General features: G+C 43.2%; 2 protein-coding genes across 2 annotated transcripts; both read left to right on the top strand.

Moving 5' to 3' along the window:
* The first annotated feature begins 3,162 nt into the window (after window positions 1–3,162).
* On the top strand, window positions 3,163–4,741 carry SNRPF (small nuclear ribonucleoprotein polypeptide F). Its single transcript, XM_021528066.3, has 4 exons — window positions 3,163–3,293; window positions 3,459–3,584; window positions 3,984–4,048; window positions 4,624–4,741. The coding sequence occupies exons 1-4, from the start codon at window positions 3,291–3,293 to the stop codon at window positions 4,688–4,690; spliced, it is 261 nt and encodes an 86-aa protein (XP_021383741.3). The 5' UTR covers window positions 3,163–3,290; the 3' UTR covers window positions 4,691–4,741.
* A 5,943-nt stretch (window positions 4,742–10,684) lies between these two features.
* Window positions 10,685–18,617, top strand: AMDHD1 (amidohydrolase domain containing 1). Its single transcript, XM_021528065.2, has 9 exons — window positions 10,685–10,862; window positions 11,382–11,488; window positions 12,756–12,820; window positions 13,392–13,669; window positions 15,209–15,434; window positions 16,386–16,510; window positions 17,357–17,450; window positions 17,825–17,985; window positions 18,357–18,617. Exons 1-9 carry the CDS (start codon window positions 10,720–10,722, stop codon window positions 18,469–18,471), a joined length of 1,314 nt encoding a protein of 437 aa, XP_021383740.2. The 5' UTR covers window positions 10,685–10,719; the 3' UTR covers window positions 18,472–18,617.
* Window positions 18,618–19,717: the final 1,100 nt, after the last annotated feature.

Below are 19,717 nucleotides of genomic sequence, written 5' to 3' on the forward strand. Positions count from 1 at the left end.
TTAGAACAGAGAGCTCGTCAGGAATTGGCTACTGCTTTGCACAAGCCTACTTAACCACTGCCAACCTTGGACTGAGGTATCACTTCACCTAACAGTTCAAGGACCAGACTTGGCCTGGGAGTATGGCAAGAGGGAGGAAGGAAGGTGGTATGTCTTTACCTGGGACAGGTTGTATGTGGAGAGAACAGGTTTTTACACAGCTTTGTCAGTAATGAACCCAACAGAGGCAGAAGTTCCTACACCACATAGCAGGGCTAATTCCATGCTGCCACACTGTATCCTTTTTAATGAAAACCTGTCCTTTGAAGGTGCTGTCTTCAGCACTTCTGATGGAGTTTCCATTTTGTTAACTCCGCTCTGCCCACCTGCAATTCAGGGCTGCACTTTCATGGCTGCTTTAAGTTCTTTGACTGCAGCTGGTGCTCATGACATGGTGATGGCAAAGCTGAAGCTCTTATTGCTCTGGTGGACATGATTGCGTGGTATCGGAAGTAGTTCACCTGATGTGGAATAAGAATACAGTGGAGGAAACCCCCACTGACACTGGCATATCACTAGGAAAAGGCATGGGATGGTCACTAAATGTTCACACTAGAAATTGGAACATGAGGCAGCTCTGAAAGTTTCCTTAATAATGTGTTTATGGCAGACAGAAACAGGTCACTGCAGGGAGTTCTTCTCCAGCAAACTCAGCTGAATCAGAAAGGAGTTCTGGGCTGCTGAGGTTTCTCTCAGCAGTGTGATGGTACATGGGCCCTCTCAGCCTGATTTTACAGCAACACAGTGCATTAGTGATGTCAGGGAGCAATTGCACCAACACAGACAACGCCATGTAACCACCTCTCCACCAGAAATGCTGCTGCCCTTGAATGTCCAGCTGCTTGATGTGTTTCCTTAGGAACAGAGTGTAGGCATTTGTGCTAAATTCCCCCTCCTGAGCTGTAAGAGAAAATCCTATCCATCCACCCAGGAGCTCAGGCTTGGATTAATCTATTACAACAACTCTTTCCTGTTCATTTCCTGTTGAGCAACAGCCTAAATACCCTGACCAGAGGCAGAAAAGAATGCAAATTATTACTTCCCCTATTACAAGGGAAATACAAAGAGGACAAAAGGTGAACTTCACCCCTGTGCTGAAGGTCCAAAGATCAGCGTTAGAAGACTGAGTCAGAATGATTCAGTCAACAAGGTAAACAGCAAATTCCTCACAAGGGCCAAAGAAAAACATCAGCTATTTTGTTTCCTGATTAACAGACTTAGTTAACTACACCAGATGTAGTAATGCATTCTGTGCTTTCAGTACTCCTTTTTACCCTACCCCTGCCCAAAATTGCCGCAGACCCAGTCTCCAGCTGATGAATTACTGATGTGTGAACTCATGGACCAATTGTGAAAGTAGTAGTCAAGCACTCTCTGTCTTTGACTTCTACACTGAGACGAATGACCCTGGGAAATGCTTGTTTTTTGTAACAACAGGGCTGGAATATTTACTCACCTGATTAGCAGTGTGTATTTAAAGAGAAATCTAAATGCTCCTATTTCTTGGTACACAAAAAGTTTTCCCAACATGAATAGGAGACATTGTGGTCAAAATTGGTTTCATATGTAAAAATAACTAGTGCTATTTACAGATAACATACCAAACCTTTTATATTGCCATTCACAGGCATACATGTTTATCCTTGTCAGAACAGTGCAAAAATTGCTCTTACAGTATGATTTTATTCAAGACACTTGGTCTAAGCTCATTGAATTCTGCAACACGGCATCATGTGAAATCAGCTATTCTGTACTGCAAATAGCATGAAAAAATTTTTATATATACCATTTCCCATTGTGTTCATATTTTTGCTTCATAGTCTAAACACAGACTTCCTTACAAAAAAATCTTATAAGTAAGTTAGTTATTCTTTCAGCTGGACCATAATGAGCCCTGCTACCAGAAAGAAAATTAGCATATTTTGGTCTTGTTTCTGCTGTCCATCCACTACACCCTAAAATAAAATCACACTTATTTCTAATGGTTGTGCAAATGTGCATCTAGATATAGTCACAAGAAGTTTCATCTCAACATGAGGAAGAATTTCTTCACGTTGGAAGTGGCAGAGCACTGGAAGATGCTGCCCAGGGAGGTTGCAGAGTTTCCCTTTCTGGAGAAATTCCAAACCCACTTGGACATGTTCCTATGTCAGCTGCTGCAGGTGACCCTGCTTTGGCAGGAGGGTTGACTGGATGGTCTTCAGAGGTCCCTTCCAGCCCTAACAATTCTGATTCTGTAACTGCACTTGTGATATATGCTAGTGAACAGGAACTACAATTGCATCCGTTTCACTCCTACACGTTCACGGTGTGTAAGGACAGTCTGGACCTGGAGAAGATGGCTTTTTGCATCAACAGCTTTAAATATGCAGATTTGAGGAGGCAAGAATGGTTTTGCTTTCAATACCAGGGCACTAGAGTCACTTCTGGAAGGTGAAGTGCACACAACCCACAATAGCTCTGTTACTGAAAGGTTAAGTTTCCTGAATGGTGTTTCCCACATTCAGCACCCAATAATACACTGAAGATCAAGGGGACATGCTGCATGCAGAACAGAAATGCACATTGTGGCATGTGATGAATTTATCCACCGGGCAGTAGAAGACATTAGTGAGGATGTGACCAATCGGTAAACGGTACAGGCGTTGGTGCAGCACACTTGCCTGTCAAAGGTTAAGACATAAGTCAGCACTGATGTGTCGCGACTCTCTCTACACCCAAGAACATCTTTGCCTGGGGGTAAAAAGCCACTGACGGGGAATTCGCACTTAATGTGCCCGCTGACCTCTGAGATTTCCTATCCTTGCGTGTGGAACCACTCCGCGGGTTTCTTTTCGCGGACGGATGGGCGCGGCCGCGCGCCGCCGCCTCACGGGACGGGACCGCGCGGGGCACCGCGGGCACGCGCACGGGCACAGCGCGCGGGGACGCGCACGGGGCGCGAGCTCACCCCCCGCGCCGCGCACGGCCGCGCCACCGCGGCGCGACTGGCGGCAACAGCGATTGGTTAGCACGGGGGGTGGGAGGGGGAAGTGGCAGCCAATGAGACAGGCCCGCGGCACCGGCGAGCCAATGGGCGGCCGCGCCTGAGGCTCGGCGCGTCGGGGCCCGGCAGCCTATGGGAGCGCGGCGCGGTGGGAGGCCGGGGGTGAGAGCGGCGCCCCCGGAACGGGAAGCGGAGCCGTTCCCAGCGCCGCCCCTTGTCCCGCGGCGCGCACGAGCGGTCCCGCCGGGCCCGCGCTTCTCCCGCCATGGTGAGCGGCAGCCGGGAGCGGCGGGAGCCGGGCCGGGCGGGCCGGGAGCCGGGAGGGGCGGGAGCCGGGCGCTGAGGGGCGGGAGCCGCTCCGTTACGGGCCCCAGGCGGCCGGGCGAGGCGGAGCGGGAGGCGGGCGGCGCTGACCGTGTGCTTCCCCCGCCAGAGCCTGCCCCTCAACCCCAAGCCGTTCCTGAACGGGCTGACGGGGAAACCGGTGATGGTGAAGCTGAAGTGGGGGATGGAGTACAAGGGCTACCTCGTCTCCGTGGACGGCTACATGAACATGCAGGTGAGGGGCCGGGGGCGTGCCGGGGCGGTGCCGGCCCCCGGCGTTGTGGAGGAAGAAATGGTGGGTGCCGCATCCCTGGGAGCGTGCAAGGCCAGGCTGGATGGGGCTCTGGGCAGCCTGGGGCAGTGGGAGGTGTGCTCTGGGCAGCCTGGGGCAGTGGGAGGTGTCTCTGCCCTGACGGGGCTCTCAAGGAGGTGATGCCTAAGGAAGGACCTTCCCCGCCGCAGGCGCTGCGTGCCGGGCCGGGGGCGGTGGGGACGCGGTGCAGAGCGGGACCGGGGCCGCTCGGCCACCCCCGGGAGCTGGGGCCGAGCCCTGGGCTGGGGCAGAGCCGTCGTGTGCTTTGCGGAGCCGCTTTTATTGCTGTCTTTCTGATTTTTTCCTCATTTTCCTTTCAAGCTTGCAAACACAGAGGAGTACATAGACGGTGCGTTGTCTGGACACCTGGGTGAAGTTTTGATAAGGTAATTGGGATATTTATTTATGGTGGAGGAAGGCTCTAAATTGCCTCACCACTTGCATTAAAGCTTATACTGGTGGATGTTGTGTTTCTTGTCTAATTAAGATGCCAAGTGTAGCTCTTATAGGAAGGCTATGAATGTGACTTCTATATCAAAGTCCCTTCTGAGAGGAGGAAAAATGATTTTTGCAATATCTAGATAAGTATTTACTGTCTCCTTTGTGGTAACAAAATACTTTTGTTTTCCACAGTATTATATATTTGGGAATCCTTTGGCATTGTAAACTAATGCACTGTAGCTGGAAACACTTTGCATGCTTGGAAGTTAAACTTGACTGTAACTGTTCACCCTAAAGTAAAAAATTTTTTGTACAGCATTGTCAAACATTTATTACATTCATGAAGTTGCACAGTTTGATGTACTGTGTGAAAAAGGTGTACAAGGACAACAGCAGCTTTTTGTTCTGTAGAATTTGGCTGTTGCCAGGCTACATTCAAGCAGAAAAATGTTTAAAGCTTGTTTTATGTGGGGAAAATGATAATGTTTATAGCTAAGGAAACTCTTTGTTCTATTTACAGGTGCAATAATGTTTTGTACATCAGAGGTGTGGAAGAAGAGGAAGAAGATGGAGAAATGAGAGAATAGGTGTTTTGTATTTCTGAAAATAAACCTTTCTTTTCTTTTTTGTTTTTCATACTTCTGTAGTAAGATGTTTATTTCTGTTGTGTTTTAGTATGGGGAAAATTAACTCTTTAAAAAATGTTAATATTTTATTGGTGTCTGAAAAACTAATGCTGGAGGAACAATAGGTAATTGGTTCAATTGAAAGTTGGAAATATTGAAATGAAAAGCAAGGACTTTAAAAATACCTTAAAAGTTATCTTCCCATCTGAAATACAGGAAGACTTGGCAGTATCTATACTTTACAGTATGTATGTCATGACTATTTAAATACGTTTCATCTTTAAACATGTTTATAAAACATTTAGAATTAGCTGGGAAGATTTCACTGCAAGTGAGGTGTGGCGATCTGTTATACCCCAGTTTCCCTCAGAAATATTCTCCTGCTTTGAGTCAGGAAGCTTGAAGTGTGGCTGTATGGTCATTAAGAAAGGACAAATGTATATCTACTTAGCAGCCAACAGCCACACAGCCAAAAGCCTCCTGGCAGCTGCAGGGATCCACAGACTTCAGTGGCATTAATGGGGTTGAGGCAAGAGACTGCAGAAGGGAGTGTGCTTTGTGAGTCTCTGCTGAAGAATGGAAAGGATACTGTGGTCCTCCTGAGCATGTTGTGAAGATGTTCTGCCAAAAAGCTGCACAGGTTGTGACTGCAGTAGGTGCATGTGGAGTGCAGATCTCCAGGCCTGTTGTCTGGGATCACGCATCCTTTCAGAGACAACCGGAGTGGGCAGCGCTGGGTACTCGGGGCTGCGTTAGGATAGAACACTGGTTATGTGAACTGTGGGAAGGATAGATCCTGCAGAGAAATACCTCCCTGTTTCTCTCTCATGTTGGAAGTCATCCCTGAAGCTATCCATGTGTTCCTTTACTATTTACACGTATAAGTTTCCATAAAGAGTGAAAAATCATTTTGGATGTGTTTGCGCAGGTGTTTCATTGCTTAAACCAGACCCTTTTTGGCAGAGTGGAGGCTTCGCGGCTCTGCTGAAGTTCCCTGCAGTCCCATTGGGAAAGGGAAAATGACTATTTAAACTAAAATCAGTACTATCGCAAGGATAAAGTCTTTATGAGTACTTTAAAATTGGCAATGAGCCTAAGAAACCTCAAAACAGCTAGATGTGTTCTGAGTGGTGGCAGGACTGAGAGGCAAAAAAGTATATCGCCTGGTTTGCGATGCAGCACGTCTTGTTAAGCACTTCACGATGCAGAACAGTTGCCTTCCCATGCTGTCGCTGATAGTGCTGTCAGTATCAGGAGGAACAGCTGTGATTGTCACCTTAGTATCTAAGTCAATTCCTTGTCTGCAGTGGGCTGGCATAGATGTGAAAGCTGCCCTTCCTCATGAGGAAGTGGGACTGGAGGTGAGTTTGTCTGAGTGCTGGATCAGCAGATAGGGCCATCACTATAACAACTCGCCAAGTTTCAGCTTTTCAGAGTAATTGGGAAGACCAAGCTTATGCTGAACCCCTTCTGTGTGCTGAGGTGGATGTGACTGTTCCTCAACTAAACAGGCATATCTATAGAAGGGTGTTTGGAGATGTGCTGTGCAGTCAGAGTGTTTAATTCCTTTCCTGAGGGTAAAGAAAATGTTTCTGCCTTGCAGAGAAAGCTACCTCCTGTAATTCATAGCACATCTTCTGATACAGGGTGAGAATTCATCAATGTAGACCACCAGTGCTTGTTGGTGAAATGCTGATTTTTGTGCTAGGAAAAATCTTCACACAAGAAAAGTCCTGTAGCAATTGAAAATTAGTAGAAACCTTAAAAAAACAAACAAACAAACAAACCGAACAAAAACTAAGCCAAAGCACAAGAGAAGCAGGGGAGCATTTTGTGCATAATGGCCTTAATGTGGCAGTTACTTCCTAAATTAAAAATTGGCTGTTGATATTCCAGGATAGACAGACTGTACCCATCATCAGGAAAGCAGCCACATCTGGTTTTGCCGAGGGCTGCTGAGAAATGGATCAAAGTAGACAGACACAGCTGGTGAATAGCTAGATGAAACCAGTATCTAGAAAAAAGTAAAAAAAAAAAAAAAAAAAAAAAATCCACACTGGAAACCTCCAGTAAGATGAGCAATAGGAAAGACAATTGGACTTACATTTTGGAAAAGCAAAAAATCAGAACTAAGAAAACAGGTGTTTTTCTCAGGTAATCTATCTCCCTCTTTCGGACAAATAAACTACTTTTATAGAGTCTTGAGTTTTCATCGTCAACAAAAATGTGATTCTTTCACAAAGATTCATACTCTTTTGAGATGTATTGTTGCACTTTTTTTTTTTTTTTTGACAATTACATTCCTTCAAATTCAGACTGTTTTGCATAGCACCAGGCATAAAAAATTTTAACTAAATAATACCTTTGTGCATAACTTGGTAACTAATCTTAGACTGCAAAAATGGAAGCATGTGTTTCTCTTTGCTACCATCAAGTGTTCTATTCTTTTCAGTGGGAGAAGCCATGCAGATCAAGTCAGACAACAACTTAAACATGTGCTTAACTTAGATCCTTTTCCTAAATGATGGGGAAAAGAATTTCAGTGCAGGTGAAGATAAGGTACTCTGAATATATTAATTGGAGCTGGTTCTTAGTTCATATGGAGTAAGCTCATGAATACAGATTTTTTTCATCTCTGCAGCAAGTCCAAAAGGCAAAATAACTGGAAACATTCACTTAGGGGTGTGTTAAAGACAAAAATAAAAGGGCTTGTGATTTTACATGTTAAATACAAGGTACACAAAGTAACTAAAAATAAAAATTGCTTTCATGTGATTAAGTTGTTCCAGTTGTTTATAGGACAAACAATTGGAATTGTTTACGGCAATTGTTCCAATTGTTTACAGGATAAAAGAAAACAGAGATAAAGTAGCAGGGCACTTGGGAAAAGACTCTACACCCTGCAAAACCACTTATTAAATATGGTGAAAAGGTGGTCAAAAAGAGCCTAGAAATAGTGAGGCATGACACATACCACATGTAGTTTTGAACTTATTTTTGTGTTTCTCATTTTGATATTAGGTTGTTTGCTGTTAATTTTTTACTTGGAAACTTTCCCATTCCTAGGAGTACACAAACTAACTGGGAAGACTCTAAATCCTTATCATTGCTAAGAGAAAAAATGCTGCAAACTCCAGTTCTGTATTGTGCAGCTCACAGACTGCAAAGAAGGACAAGCTTTGGCCATCAGCCCAGATGCTGGAATTGTACCAGGTGCCCACATCCCACACAGGCACACACAAGCACTCCTTTACCTTCACTGCAGTTTGTGTGAAAAGGAAACCAAGGCACACAGGTTGGCACGGTAGCACTGTGCTCAGGGAGAGCCAAACTGTGTACCCTGAGGGAAATTGTGGTGTTCCCCCAAAAGGTCTCCCCCTCCCTGGGTCATTATGGAATTTGCCAAAGACAGGTCTGGGAACAGCGGATTCAGAAAGCATCTGAGCAAATGTAATATTTCCATGGTTTGAGAGATGCAAGGTTCTTCTACACAGAAAAAAAAAAAAAAATATATGCAGAATTCACTTTTGCAAAACTATGCAAGAAGTATTTGTAAAGGTGATGTTAAGTTCAATCTGACATGAGGGAAGTCAAAGGTACGTAACAGAGCTGCAATTTAGTTTGGATCTATTCCACATCTGCAAGTCACTTTCATCCAAATGATGTGTTTTCTGTGTTTGATCCTGAGGGTTTACTAACCTCTGCTGCTTTTGTAAACAGGAAAATAGCATTCAGTAAATTTCACTAGGAATTAACTTCTGTTGAGGCATGCATAGTGTCCTCTTTCAGGACATTTAATCATGCTATGTGTATTATTGCAAAGGTCTGGTTAGTGGATGAGAAAAACTAATCTACAAATTTAAGGAAAATATGACCAATATTTGATCTGAGACTCATCTCTAACTTTTGTCTTCTCATTTTTAATTACAAGTTGTTTACAAGAACAGACATTCTAATGTATCTCTGACAGTGTATTTGATAAAGGGTCCTTGAGGAATGAGCATATCATATTCTCATATAAAGCACCAGCAAGAAGATATGAAATCCCTTAAATCAATAACCTGATATTCAACTTTTTAATCTCTACTTTTCCTGGGATTTTTTCTCTCATTGCAAATGCCCCATTTAAAGATTATTTTCAAAAATAACTTTTGCTGGAACTTAAAGGTGATTTAAAAGCTCTAAATTCAAGAAATTGGGGCAGGGTTCCTTTAGCACCCTAGAGTTCTCTGTTTACATCCAGTGAATTCTGCCAACATTTTAAAAATACAGCTGAGTATTTAGAATCTGTGCTGTTTGATTCAAACTCTAGAATTTCCTAAGGATGCAACCTAGAAACCATTCCTGCACTTAGCTTTCTGGGCAGTATTCTTAAAAATAGATCAGGCATAGCATGTCAGAAACCTGACTGCAGTGGATTGACCTTTTTTCATACGCTGATCTGTTACAGAGAAAATTCTTCACTAGAAAAGAACCAGGGCATATAGAAATACACAAACACAAGTAAATTTTCTGCATTCAGAATTTTAGTCTTAGAACAAAATACACTCCTAGCTTACTAAGCATAAAATCTTCACTGATTCTCAGGTTTTAAATCAGGATCTGACCTTGAATCTCAGAGAAGCCTAGAGCATAAAACCGATTTTTTCTTTTAAAGTGTAACAACACAGCTCACAGGTGTGTTGATCTTTCTTTTTTTTTCCTCCTCAACTGCAACATGCTGTGTTTCATTCCTGACACAACAGCTCTCAGCCCACCACCACTGCTTAAGCATTCCCCACTATGGGATGTCCTTCTGTGCTGTTTTGATGCTGTTGCCAGGTTCCTCTTTGATTTCTGCTTTCAAACATGTTGTGATACTGCTGGGGAGTGCCAAAGTCAGCAGCAGGAACTCCTGGGAGCAGTAAAGCATTCTCTACCAGCTCTTCTGTCAATGTTCTGTATGCCTAAGTGAGAGTTCAGGGGGAAGGCAAAGGTTATGTTGTGCTGCAGCATTACGCCAGTGGAGAAGCATCACAAGGTAACACGCAATTTTATTGTAGTTCTACTCACTTTCCAGGTTTGATATGAAATACAAATTACTGGGCTTTAGATACAAATCTTACCTCATTTGCAAACAAGACTTCACCAGAAAGGCTCAGTCAAAGAGCCAACATATTCAGCTGTTTCTGCTGAACAGGAATATGTATATGCATATAGATATGCTACCAGCATTTAAAATAGATTCTCTTTCTAAAAGGAAAGAAGGTGTCTAAAGAAGATTGCCACCCCGGGAGTAGTGTTTGAGGGACCACTTGTTTAGAAAGACACTCCATTTTCCAACTGGGGAATACTGGAGTCATACAGACGCTGTGAATATGTGAAGAGAGAAGAAAACAAAAATATCCGTGTTAGGAGCATTTGCTCCCTGATCCTCCCATCCCTCATTCTGTAGGGGGCAGCAGAATCGCACAAACGTTTCGTTATTGGACTCGGATAAATTAATATCTGCCTAAATAAATGAATGTCTGCCTGAACATCTGGCACGGTGGGAGGTGTTGTGGTCCCTCGGGGGTTGTTGCTGGGATGGGCAAGGTGGGCAAGGTGATTGGCGCGGGCAAAATGATGGATGCTGGAGAGGTGATGGATTCCGGAGAGGGGACACGTGGGCAAACGAGCACTTCCAAATCACAGGCTCCTATTTTCTTGGCAAAGGGAAATCTCCAGGTGGTGCTGTGAGGACTGAGAGCTTCGGGAAGCCCCAGCTGGAAAATCCTGTGCTTCGGAGCTGGTCATGAACCAGCGCGATGCATAAATGTCACGTTATCCTGGAGCGAATCCAGCGCAGCATCCCGCGCCTGGAGCGGGCTGCGGCGAAGCTGGGGCAGACCGAGGGGGCCGGGGCCGGGTCGGTGCCGGGCGAGGCGGGGCAGCACGGGGGCCGGGCGGGCGGAGCCGCGCCGCCCCGGGGGACTTTGAGCCGGCGGCCCCGGCGCTCGGGGGCCGCGGGCATGGCGGGGCGGCAGCGGCAGCGGCTGCTGCTGGAGAACGCCGAGCAGCTGGTGCTGGTCTGCGGCCGGCGGGAGCCGTACCTGCGGCGGGGCGGCGCGGCCGGGCTGGGCGTGCTGCGGGCCGCCAGCCTGGTGGTGGGGCTGTGAGTGCTCGGCCCTGGCACGGGGCTCCGCTTCGGCCCCGCTGCGATCGGGGAGCAGGGGGGAAGGCACCCCCAAACGCAGTCCAGGCTTCCCGGTACCGTCCTCAGACTCCACTGGGAGAACAGTCCCAAAGGGGCTGTGGCTTCCCGGGGCGTGATCCAGGTCCCGGCCGTGGCAGTTTGATTTGAGTGAGGGGACGAGCGCCCTGCGGATAGATGCTTGCTGCAGCGATGCTGGATGCTCGCTGATCCGCAGGAGGAAAACAGTGTTACCCAGCAGGAATTAGAGCGGAACGGTACCGAGGTGTCATCCAGAGGGATCTAAGCAGCAGACAAGCGTTTTGGTAATCAGCTTGAAACGCATGGCATTACCTCAGCCTTTGCTGTGCATCTGTAAAATGAGCGAACCACGTCCACATGTCCATCTTCACGGCCCCTATTGTTCCAGGAGCTCTGTCGTCGAGCACTTGACTTTTAAACAGGCTCACACGTTCTTTGGTCGCTGTCTGTGTTTTGCAGGGATGGTTGTATCAAAGCTGTGGGCCGGGCAGATGTTATTCGCAATCAGTTTTCAGAAGCAACGTTTGAAAGGATAATTGACTGCTCCGGGAAGTGTGTGTTACCAGGTAGGTGTATTTTTAATGATACAAAGGAACAGCACTGCCAGCAGGTCAAGGGACATGATCCTGGTACTCTACTCAGCCCTGGTGACACAGATCTCGAGTGCTGTGTCCACTTCTGGGCTCCACAGTACAAGAGAGACATGGAGCGGCTGGAGCGGGTCCAGGGGAGGGCTACAAAGATTTTGAAGGGTTTGAAGCATTTCTCTTATGAGGAGAGACTGAGAGAGTTTGGTCTGTTCAACCTCAAGAAGAGACAACTGAAAGGGGTCCTCATCAAAATCTGTATCTGAAGTGGGGGATGCCCAGAGGGTGTTTCCGGGCTCTGCTCAGTGGTGCCAAGCTATAGGACAAGAGGCAAAGGGCAGAAACTGATGCACAGGAAATTCCACCTGAATACAAAGAAAAACCTTACTGTGCAGGTGACTGAACACTGGAACAAGCTGCCCAGGGAGGTAGTGGAGTCTCCTTCACTGGAGATATTCTTCAAGGGTTCTTTTGGGCTTCATGGTGGAGCTCTGTCTCCTCTCGTTTTGTCTGTAGATCTGTTCCTCTGTATCACAGATCACAACAGAAATGAAGCTAACCCACAGAGTGACCCTTAAGATTCACTGCTCTTTTCTGTACTCTCTCGGCCCATCAGCCATTCGACCACAGAGCTCAGTCTGTCCATCCTGCCCATTGCTGTTAAGAGGCAAAAGGAATTTAAGTCACAAATTCTGCAGCCTTGCCTGAAATAAAAGATGGGCAAGTCTATTGCATGTTGAACTCTCCAAGTAGTGATAATACATGAGCTGTCGGATCTGTGTTTCTCTTGCAGTGGCCTTGCCATTCAGCAGTGTCAGTTTCAGAGCTTGTAGAAAAGGCTCCCACTGTAATAAGTGTCGCTAGAGGAAGTCTAGTGTGCTAAGCCCAGCCTAGGCAGTTTGCCTTTTTTAAAAAAGTATAGGCTTAAAGTCTAATGAACTCTTTCAAAGTTTGCTATTTATCCTTTCTCCCACAGTTTGAAAACTTTATCAAAATAACATGACACACTCAGCAACTGATGCATTTACCTGGAGACATTTTGCCTAAGGTGTCTGACCTAAAAAAGTTGAAAGAAAATTAATAGCCTCTGAAGAAAATCATAGATATTTGGTCCGTTGGATTTTTTTTTTCTCTAATGAATAGAGACTTTTTAGAGGAGCTTCTGCTGTAATTTGCTTGTATGTTCATAATGTTTTCTCTTCCACAGTGAAGTAACTCTAGTGTACATTTACTTTGTTTTCTTTAGGCCTGGTAGATGCACATACACATCCGGTGTGGGCCGGTGATAGGGTTCATGAGTTTGCAATGAAGGTAACAGCATAAAATTACACAGATGGATTTTTCTTAATATTTTTTTAATGTATAACTGTTTCTACTTCCTAGTGACTTTCATCTTTCTTTTCTAGAAAAATACATCATTTCTATCAGATAATCTACCTGAGGGAGGAGGGATGATTTTTGAATACTGATAGGCTGAGAGAGGAGTGTACCTGCATCCTTTGCAGCTACCTTTGATATATTTTTGCATTAATTGAAGCAATACAGGAGTGCCACCTTCTATTACCATCTAAGTCTTTATTTTTTCCTTCCTTTTGCTTTCCCAAATAAATTAATTTTGAGCTAGAGATCGGTTTTTTCCCCTTGGACTCAGGGGAAAGCAAATCTTCAGAGTAATTTTCTTTATGCTGCTTCTTACAATAATTCTTCACTTAAGTGGAAGGGAGAGAGAAGAAGAATTAATGGGGATTTTTTTTCTCCTCTCTTTGTCTCTCTCACTGTAAAGAGACCTCAAGGCACTTTCCAGTGTCTCTTGGATGGAAAACACACTTGTTCATAGCTAATTGTGTGGGGGGTGGTTTTGTTTTCTTTTCTTTAACCCAAGCTGGCAGGTGCATCCTATATGGAGATCCACCAGGCTGGGGGAGGAATCCATTTTACCGTGGAGCACACTCGGAAGGCCACGGAGGACGAGCTGTTCACCACCCTCCAGCACCGCCTGGGCCGCATGCTCAGGGCGGGATCCACGCTGGTGGAGTGCAAGAGTGGATACGGCTTGAACTTGGAAACGGAGCTCAAAATGCTCCGGGTGATCGAACGTGCTCAGAAATCCATGGATATCGGCATTTCCTCAACGTACTGCGGAGCTCACGCCGTGCCCAAGTAATAGGACTTCTCTGTCTCTTGTTAAGTCCTGCTGCTTTGCACTGAAAATTGGCTTCTTCTGCCGCGCTCCTGAAATACAACATACTTGGAAAACAACAGCCAATATTTATAGGAAGCTCTCCTAAATTTTAATTTGAAGGAAGGCAGGGCAGCATTATTTAGTGACTCCTAAATGCCAATATAGGCTTAGCACAGAACGCCTGCCTCCAGGGCTGATGCTCACGCTGAACATAACACAGAAAGTTCTTCTGTTTGCATTTGCCGCTATCCTTCAAGCTTGGGTTGTCATTTTGACCAGGAGGAAATCTGCAGTTCTTCCTTAGTCTCTCCAGTCATAATTTTGAATCAAACTCATGATTTGGGGAATGCCTGATTTTTAAAAATCATTATAATTTTTTATTGGCAAGTAATTATTGGATAATTTTCAACTTCATCAAGAAATTTTTAAAGTGTTTTCCTGAGAAGAAATCTTCTGCATTAAAACAACAGCAGTTTTGGTTTGCATTTTGGGTCATTATACCCCTCAAAAAGTGAAACCATTTCTTAGTGTTTCCCTCTGTTTTGTCTTGGCTCTGGCCCTAATCTTTCAGCACAAATTCCTCCAAAGGCTGCTGAGTAGAAAGAGAAAAGGGAGAAGCCTTGGCACAGTCAGAGGCTGAGCAACCCAAATGACTGTTTCAGTGAGAAGGGAGTGGAAGAAGGGCTCTGCTTTATAACTTTGTTTATAAATTCAGGCAGAATTTGGCTTCTTGAATTTATTCCATTGCATGGCTCCCAACTCAGCCTTGTGTGGCACTCCATAGTACCAGTGTCTGTGTGCCTTACGGTGCCTGAAATGAGCATTCAGATTCTCAGGCATTTACCTGCTGTGCATCCCTTGTCCTTACATATTAAAATTGGAAAATGCAAGTCAACTGTATATTTTGGGATTATTTGCTCTTTGTAAGGCATTTAGTGATCTCTCCTGGGTTATCTTTATGTAAGAGAGGATTCATAAATGATTCTGACTTCAACAAATCAAACCTTGGGAAGCACCTCTGATTAGAGACAGTTACCTCCCCATCACTCTAAATTGTCTAAAAGGAGGAGAGATAAATTAAAAATAATGACTTATACTGCATATCCCCTTTGAGCTTTGATACGTGCATAAAAATATTTTATTAATACTATTTAACATATATAAATGCTCATTTACATATATTAAATAATTATATTTTAGACTACAGTATAAATAGGTCAGGATATATGAATAGGAAAGCAAAAAAATTTATTTTAAAGCATCCTATATCTTTGTTAGCATCCAAGATGCCAACCTTATTAAAACCATTCATTAATACAATCTAATATTCTTTGAATGGAAAGTAACTCATGTTGGAGAATACATAAGGGGGCTTAATTTTTTAATTTGAAGTTTTTTTGAGGGATTCATATTTACATAATTTCCATAGTAATTCAGTAATTGGATGTATGGCTTGAGTGTGTGACAGACTTCAAGGGTGTTGCTCATATGGCTCTGTAACATTTTCTTTTTGTTAGGGGGAAAACTGCTACTGAAGCCACAGATGACATTATCAATAACCACCTTCCTAAACTGAAAGAACTTAAACTAAGTGGTGAAATACATGTTAACAACATAGATGTGTTCTGTGAGAAGGGAGTCTTTGATCTGGAGTCTACAAGGAGAATACTTCAAGCTGGAAAAGATATAGGGTTACAGATTAACTTCCATGGTGATGAACTGCATCCAATGAAATCTGCTGAGGTACGTCTTTCTTAACATTCATTTTTGCTCCTGTGAGAGCCCAATCTGTGAAAGAATTGCAGTTTTCAAAACTGAGATTGTATTTTCTAAGACTTTATGAAATAGACCTGTTTCTGATAGAAACAGGTGCCAGGAAGAGCAGTCCATGTGCAGCTTTGGAGGTAAGGACATGGGAGGAAGCCTTGGCCTCTGGGACTAATGTACACTGGCTCATCAAACATTGACTTTGCTTATCTTCCACATGGGATACAGATTGGGAAGGTGGATATCCTTGCACCCAGGAATGACAGAAACATTGTTTCTATGCAACTTGAAAAATATTTTTTCATTAAGTGTCCTGTTAGAAGCAACAAGCCAAATTGCAATGAGCACACTCAGCGGTCTCATTACTCAGATGTCAGTTTATCTGAGCACACTCAGAGAGGTGGTTTAGTCAAGATTAGGTTCCCAAATATCTTGATAAAGAAAGTCCCTTTGATACCATATTTCACCATCATTTAAATATTGCTTCCTTCCTGTGGGGTCTACCCAAGCTGTATATAAAAAAAACAACAAAACCAAACCAAAAACTTGGTTGATCATAAAAGCCTATTTGACTTCCCCATTGAAAGCCGCATTCAGTTTGTGAACTGTTTTCTGATGGATTCTTTATGAACAGGAGTTGGTAATGTTTTCATCCATGGCTCTCACATAGTTTGTGTGTTAGGCTGGTAAAAACACCACTGAAGATGTGCTTCTGCTCTGTGGGTGGATAAAGTGATCAACTTTTCTTGCAGTAAATTAACAAATATTTTGTCTCTGTATTCTGATTGTTCTTTCAAGCATTCTTTACTATTTCTCTTCTTGTATATTTTGCATTAATAGTGAATTGTCTCTTCCAGTTATTTAGAAACAACTTTTTAAACTGAATTAATTGAGAATAGTGAGTAATTTGTTTGAAAATTTCCTTAGCTTGGAGCTGAACTAGGAGCCCGGGCCATCAGCCACCTGGAAGAAGTTAGTGATGAAGGTATTGTGGCAATGGCAAGAGCTAAGTGTGCTGCTGTCCTTCTGCCAACAACAGCCTACATGCTAAGGTAAGGCCACTAAATTGAAGAGAACCTTCTGTAACTGCAAATCCATGTGTGTGGTTTGAGGGTCTTTTAATCTATAAGCATCTAAAATGCCTTATGGATCAGTCTGGGTCAGTGAAGGCAATCACATGTACTGAGAACTGAATGAGCCTCCCTCCTTATGTCTTAGTTCTGCTGGACATCCTCAAAAATCTGTGAGATTGCTGGGAAATCTCACAGTGGATTTGGAGTGGCTTTATGGCAACTATGGCTAAAACTTCCTAGAGAGTGTACTTACAAGTGTCCACCCTGCAAACACCTACACAGATTAATCCAAGAACTGAACAATTTTGAAATGGCTATTCCAGATATTGAAGTTACTGAAAACATCTTTTGCATTATAATTACTAAGTGGAAAGATCTCTAATGTATGCAGACTAAACTCACAGACTCAAAAATCTGGAAGGGCCTATTGCATTGCATGTGCCAATGCTCCTATTTTGGAGCCTGTCTTTGAAGCTATAAGAACTAGAATATTAGTTTTTTTCAGAAGTGAAGATTTTCATCTTGTAAATTCTTAAGTGACTGAGGTCTGGATAAATACCAGAATTTCAGTGGTCTGGAGCCTGATGGTTGACACTGGCTGGTGCCACATGCAGTTACTGCAAAAGCTGTGGCTCACACTTCCCATTTATGTTGTCCATAGGGTGACAGGTAGGGATGCATGAGGAGAATTTGAGCTTTCATCTCCATTAGGATCAATGTAACTGGATGCATGAATGTAACCAAACTGAGAGATGACTTTTGCCCTTGTAAATCATTGTATGATAACTAAGCAAATTGTACTGATAAGTTTATTTTTCCCACTAGACTGAAGCAACCTCAAGCTAGAAAAATGTTGGAAGAAGGTGTTATAGTTGCTCTTGGAAGTGACTTTAATCCTAATGCGTACTGTTTTTCAATGGTAAGATAATCCTAATATTGAAATGATAGAATTATGAAATTTCTTACTAGTACAGCTTGTGTGTAGGTCTTGCACACTTCAAACTGGTTTCATGTGCATAAGGAGAGCTGCATGCCCCATGTAGACAGCTGTCTGTGTTTGTTTCTGTGTATTGGTAGTTTTTGCCAGAAATTCTTGGAACCAGAGTGGATTTCATCCTTCATATGGACTGAGAGGCCTATTCAAAATGCTCTCAAAGCTGCTGATTTTAGAGTTCTTGTTTGGATTTGGCAAAATTTATGTTGTGCAATTAAGAAGGAAAGTGCTTAGGGATTTGAAGTATAAATAGCTTTGTGTTCCTGGTAACTCTCATTGTCCCCTTCCTTGCCTCTTAGCCTATGGTGATGCATCTGGCCTGTGTAAACATGAAGATGTCAATGAATGAAGCACTGGCAGGTGCCACCATTAATGCAGCTTATGCTCTGGGCAAATCAGACACACATGGCTCCTTGGAGGTCGGCAAGCAAGGGGATCTTCTTATCATAAATTCATCAAGGTTTGTTCTTCCATTGGCATAGGAAATGTGCTTTAACCTTAGTTACCTTTGCTGAATAAAGGGACACTGGTAGCATTTCAGATGCACTTTCATTTTCCTTAATTACTCCAGTGGAAAATAAAGCCTTAGACGTTTGGGGCTGTTATTACAAGTAATCCACGCCTAACTACAAATTACCTACAGATGTGTTTATTTTGTGGAATAAATTCTTTACTGATAGATTCACTGTATTCATGCAGCAAGAGACAACATGTAGACATGGAATAGTGTTTTCCCATTTTCAAGCAAGTCTTATAAAATTGCCAGGTATGCTGGGCATGTGACCTGCTCTTATGCAAGTTTACATATTCTTAAACATCTTGTCTTTTTAGGTGGGAGCACTTGATTTACCAGTTTGGTGGACATGAAGCATTGATCAACTATGTTATAGTTAAAGGAAAAGTCATCTATGAAAATGGGAGGTGTGAGACAACGAGCAGTTACTGAGAGAAGGCAGTAGTTTAGTGAGCTACTAAAATCAAATTAGCATGGAATATTTCAAAGCAACAGACAAATCAGATTAGTATTTACTGGTAAATTGTTTGTCTGCTCACCTTACTATTATTCAAATAAACCTTACCAAGCATTACCCATTTGGTGCATTTCCATGTCCATTGTCCTTCTCTCCAGCAGAATAAAATAATTTCTTATTCTATTCATCTTAAATAAAAGTTTCCAAAAATGTTTTCCTATAAATTTAATCTATAATATTATAATATTTGAAAACAACCCAAACAACCTGGCAATGAATAAATAGAGACTGGATCCAGGTAAGATTTACTGGGGAGTGTGATAAGTAATCTGTGACAGAGGGCCAGGGGTTCAGGCATGCACATTTGGGATGGTCCTTGGCTATGTTGGGAGAAGATCACATGAAGTGTCATACAGATGTTGCAGAAAAGACCTAATTTTATTTATTCTAGGCTGAATCTGAAATAACATTAGACTTATTTGTTTGCAGAAGTTTGAATGTAATTCTGCTAAGTTAAGTATGACAACTTTTACTCAAAGATGTGTTGAAACTTAGGAGCCTAACTTTTTAAAGGCACTCTTTCATTTATCTTTCAACTACTGCTTTTTTCCTCAGCTTGTAACATCATTTAGGAATGCAGTATGTAGAAAAAAGGATTATACAGCTCTGGAGAATTTAAGCTTTTAAGCAGAGGATCTGGAGTAGGAGAGTCTCTGAATACCCATGGACTAAGTATTTTCTTCAAATTTTCAAGTGGATGATGTCTGCAGAAGTAAGAGATTTACTTTCTGAAGGTGAAGTCATAAAATTGCACCTGACAAGTATGAAGAATTTCATATCAAAAGTAATTATTGATATAAGCAAGTGACATAACCTGTGATACAGAGCAGAGTGCTTTAGTGAACCAGACCCTTGAGGAAGGACGACAATGGTCTCATTCTGATTAGCAGGTATTTGAAAGCCATCACAAACATGTATGAGCATTATTATGACCTTCTGCTCTCTCTGAGCCTTGGGCACATCTGCTAACACCCCCAATCCTGCAAGTCATCCTCTGTAGTATCTTTCTTCATGCTTGATTTGATCCAGGCTAGCCAACCAAATCAGTTTTTAAAACAATGTAATAGCATTCCTGCCACCTGACGTGTTTTCCTGCAAGCAGATGTTTTACCAGATGTGGGTGTGGAACTTAGTTTTTATAAAGCTTGAAAGAACGTCCCA

Source organism: Lonchura striata, chromosome 5 (assembly GCF_046129695.1).
Source record: "Lonchura striata isolate bLonStr1 chromosome 5, bLonStr1.mat, whole genome shotgun sequence".
Classification (NCBI taxonomy): Eukaryota; Metazoa; Chordata; class Aves; order Passeriformes; family Estrildidae; genus Lonchura; species Lonchura striata.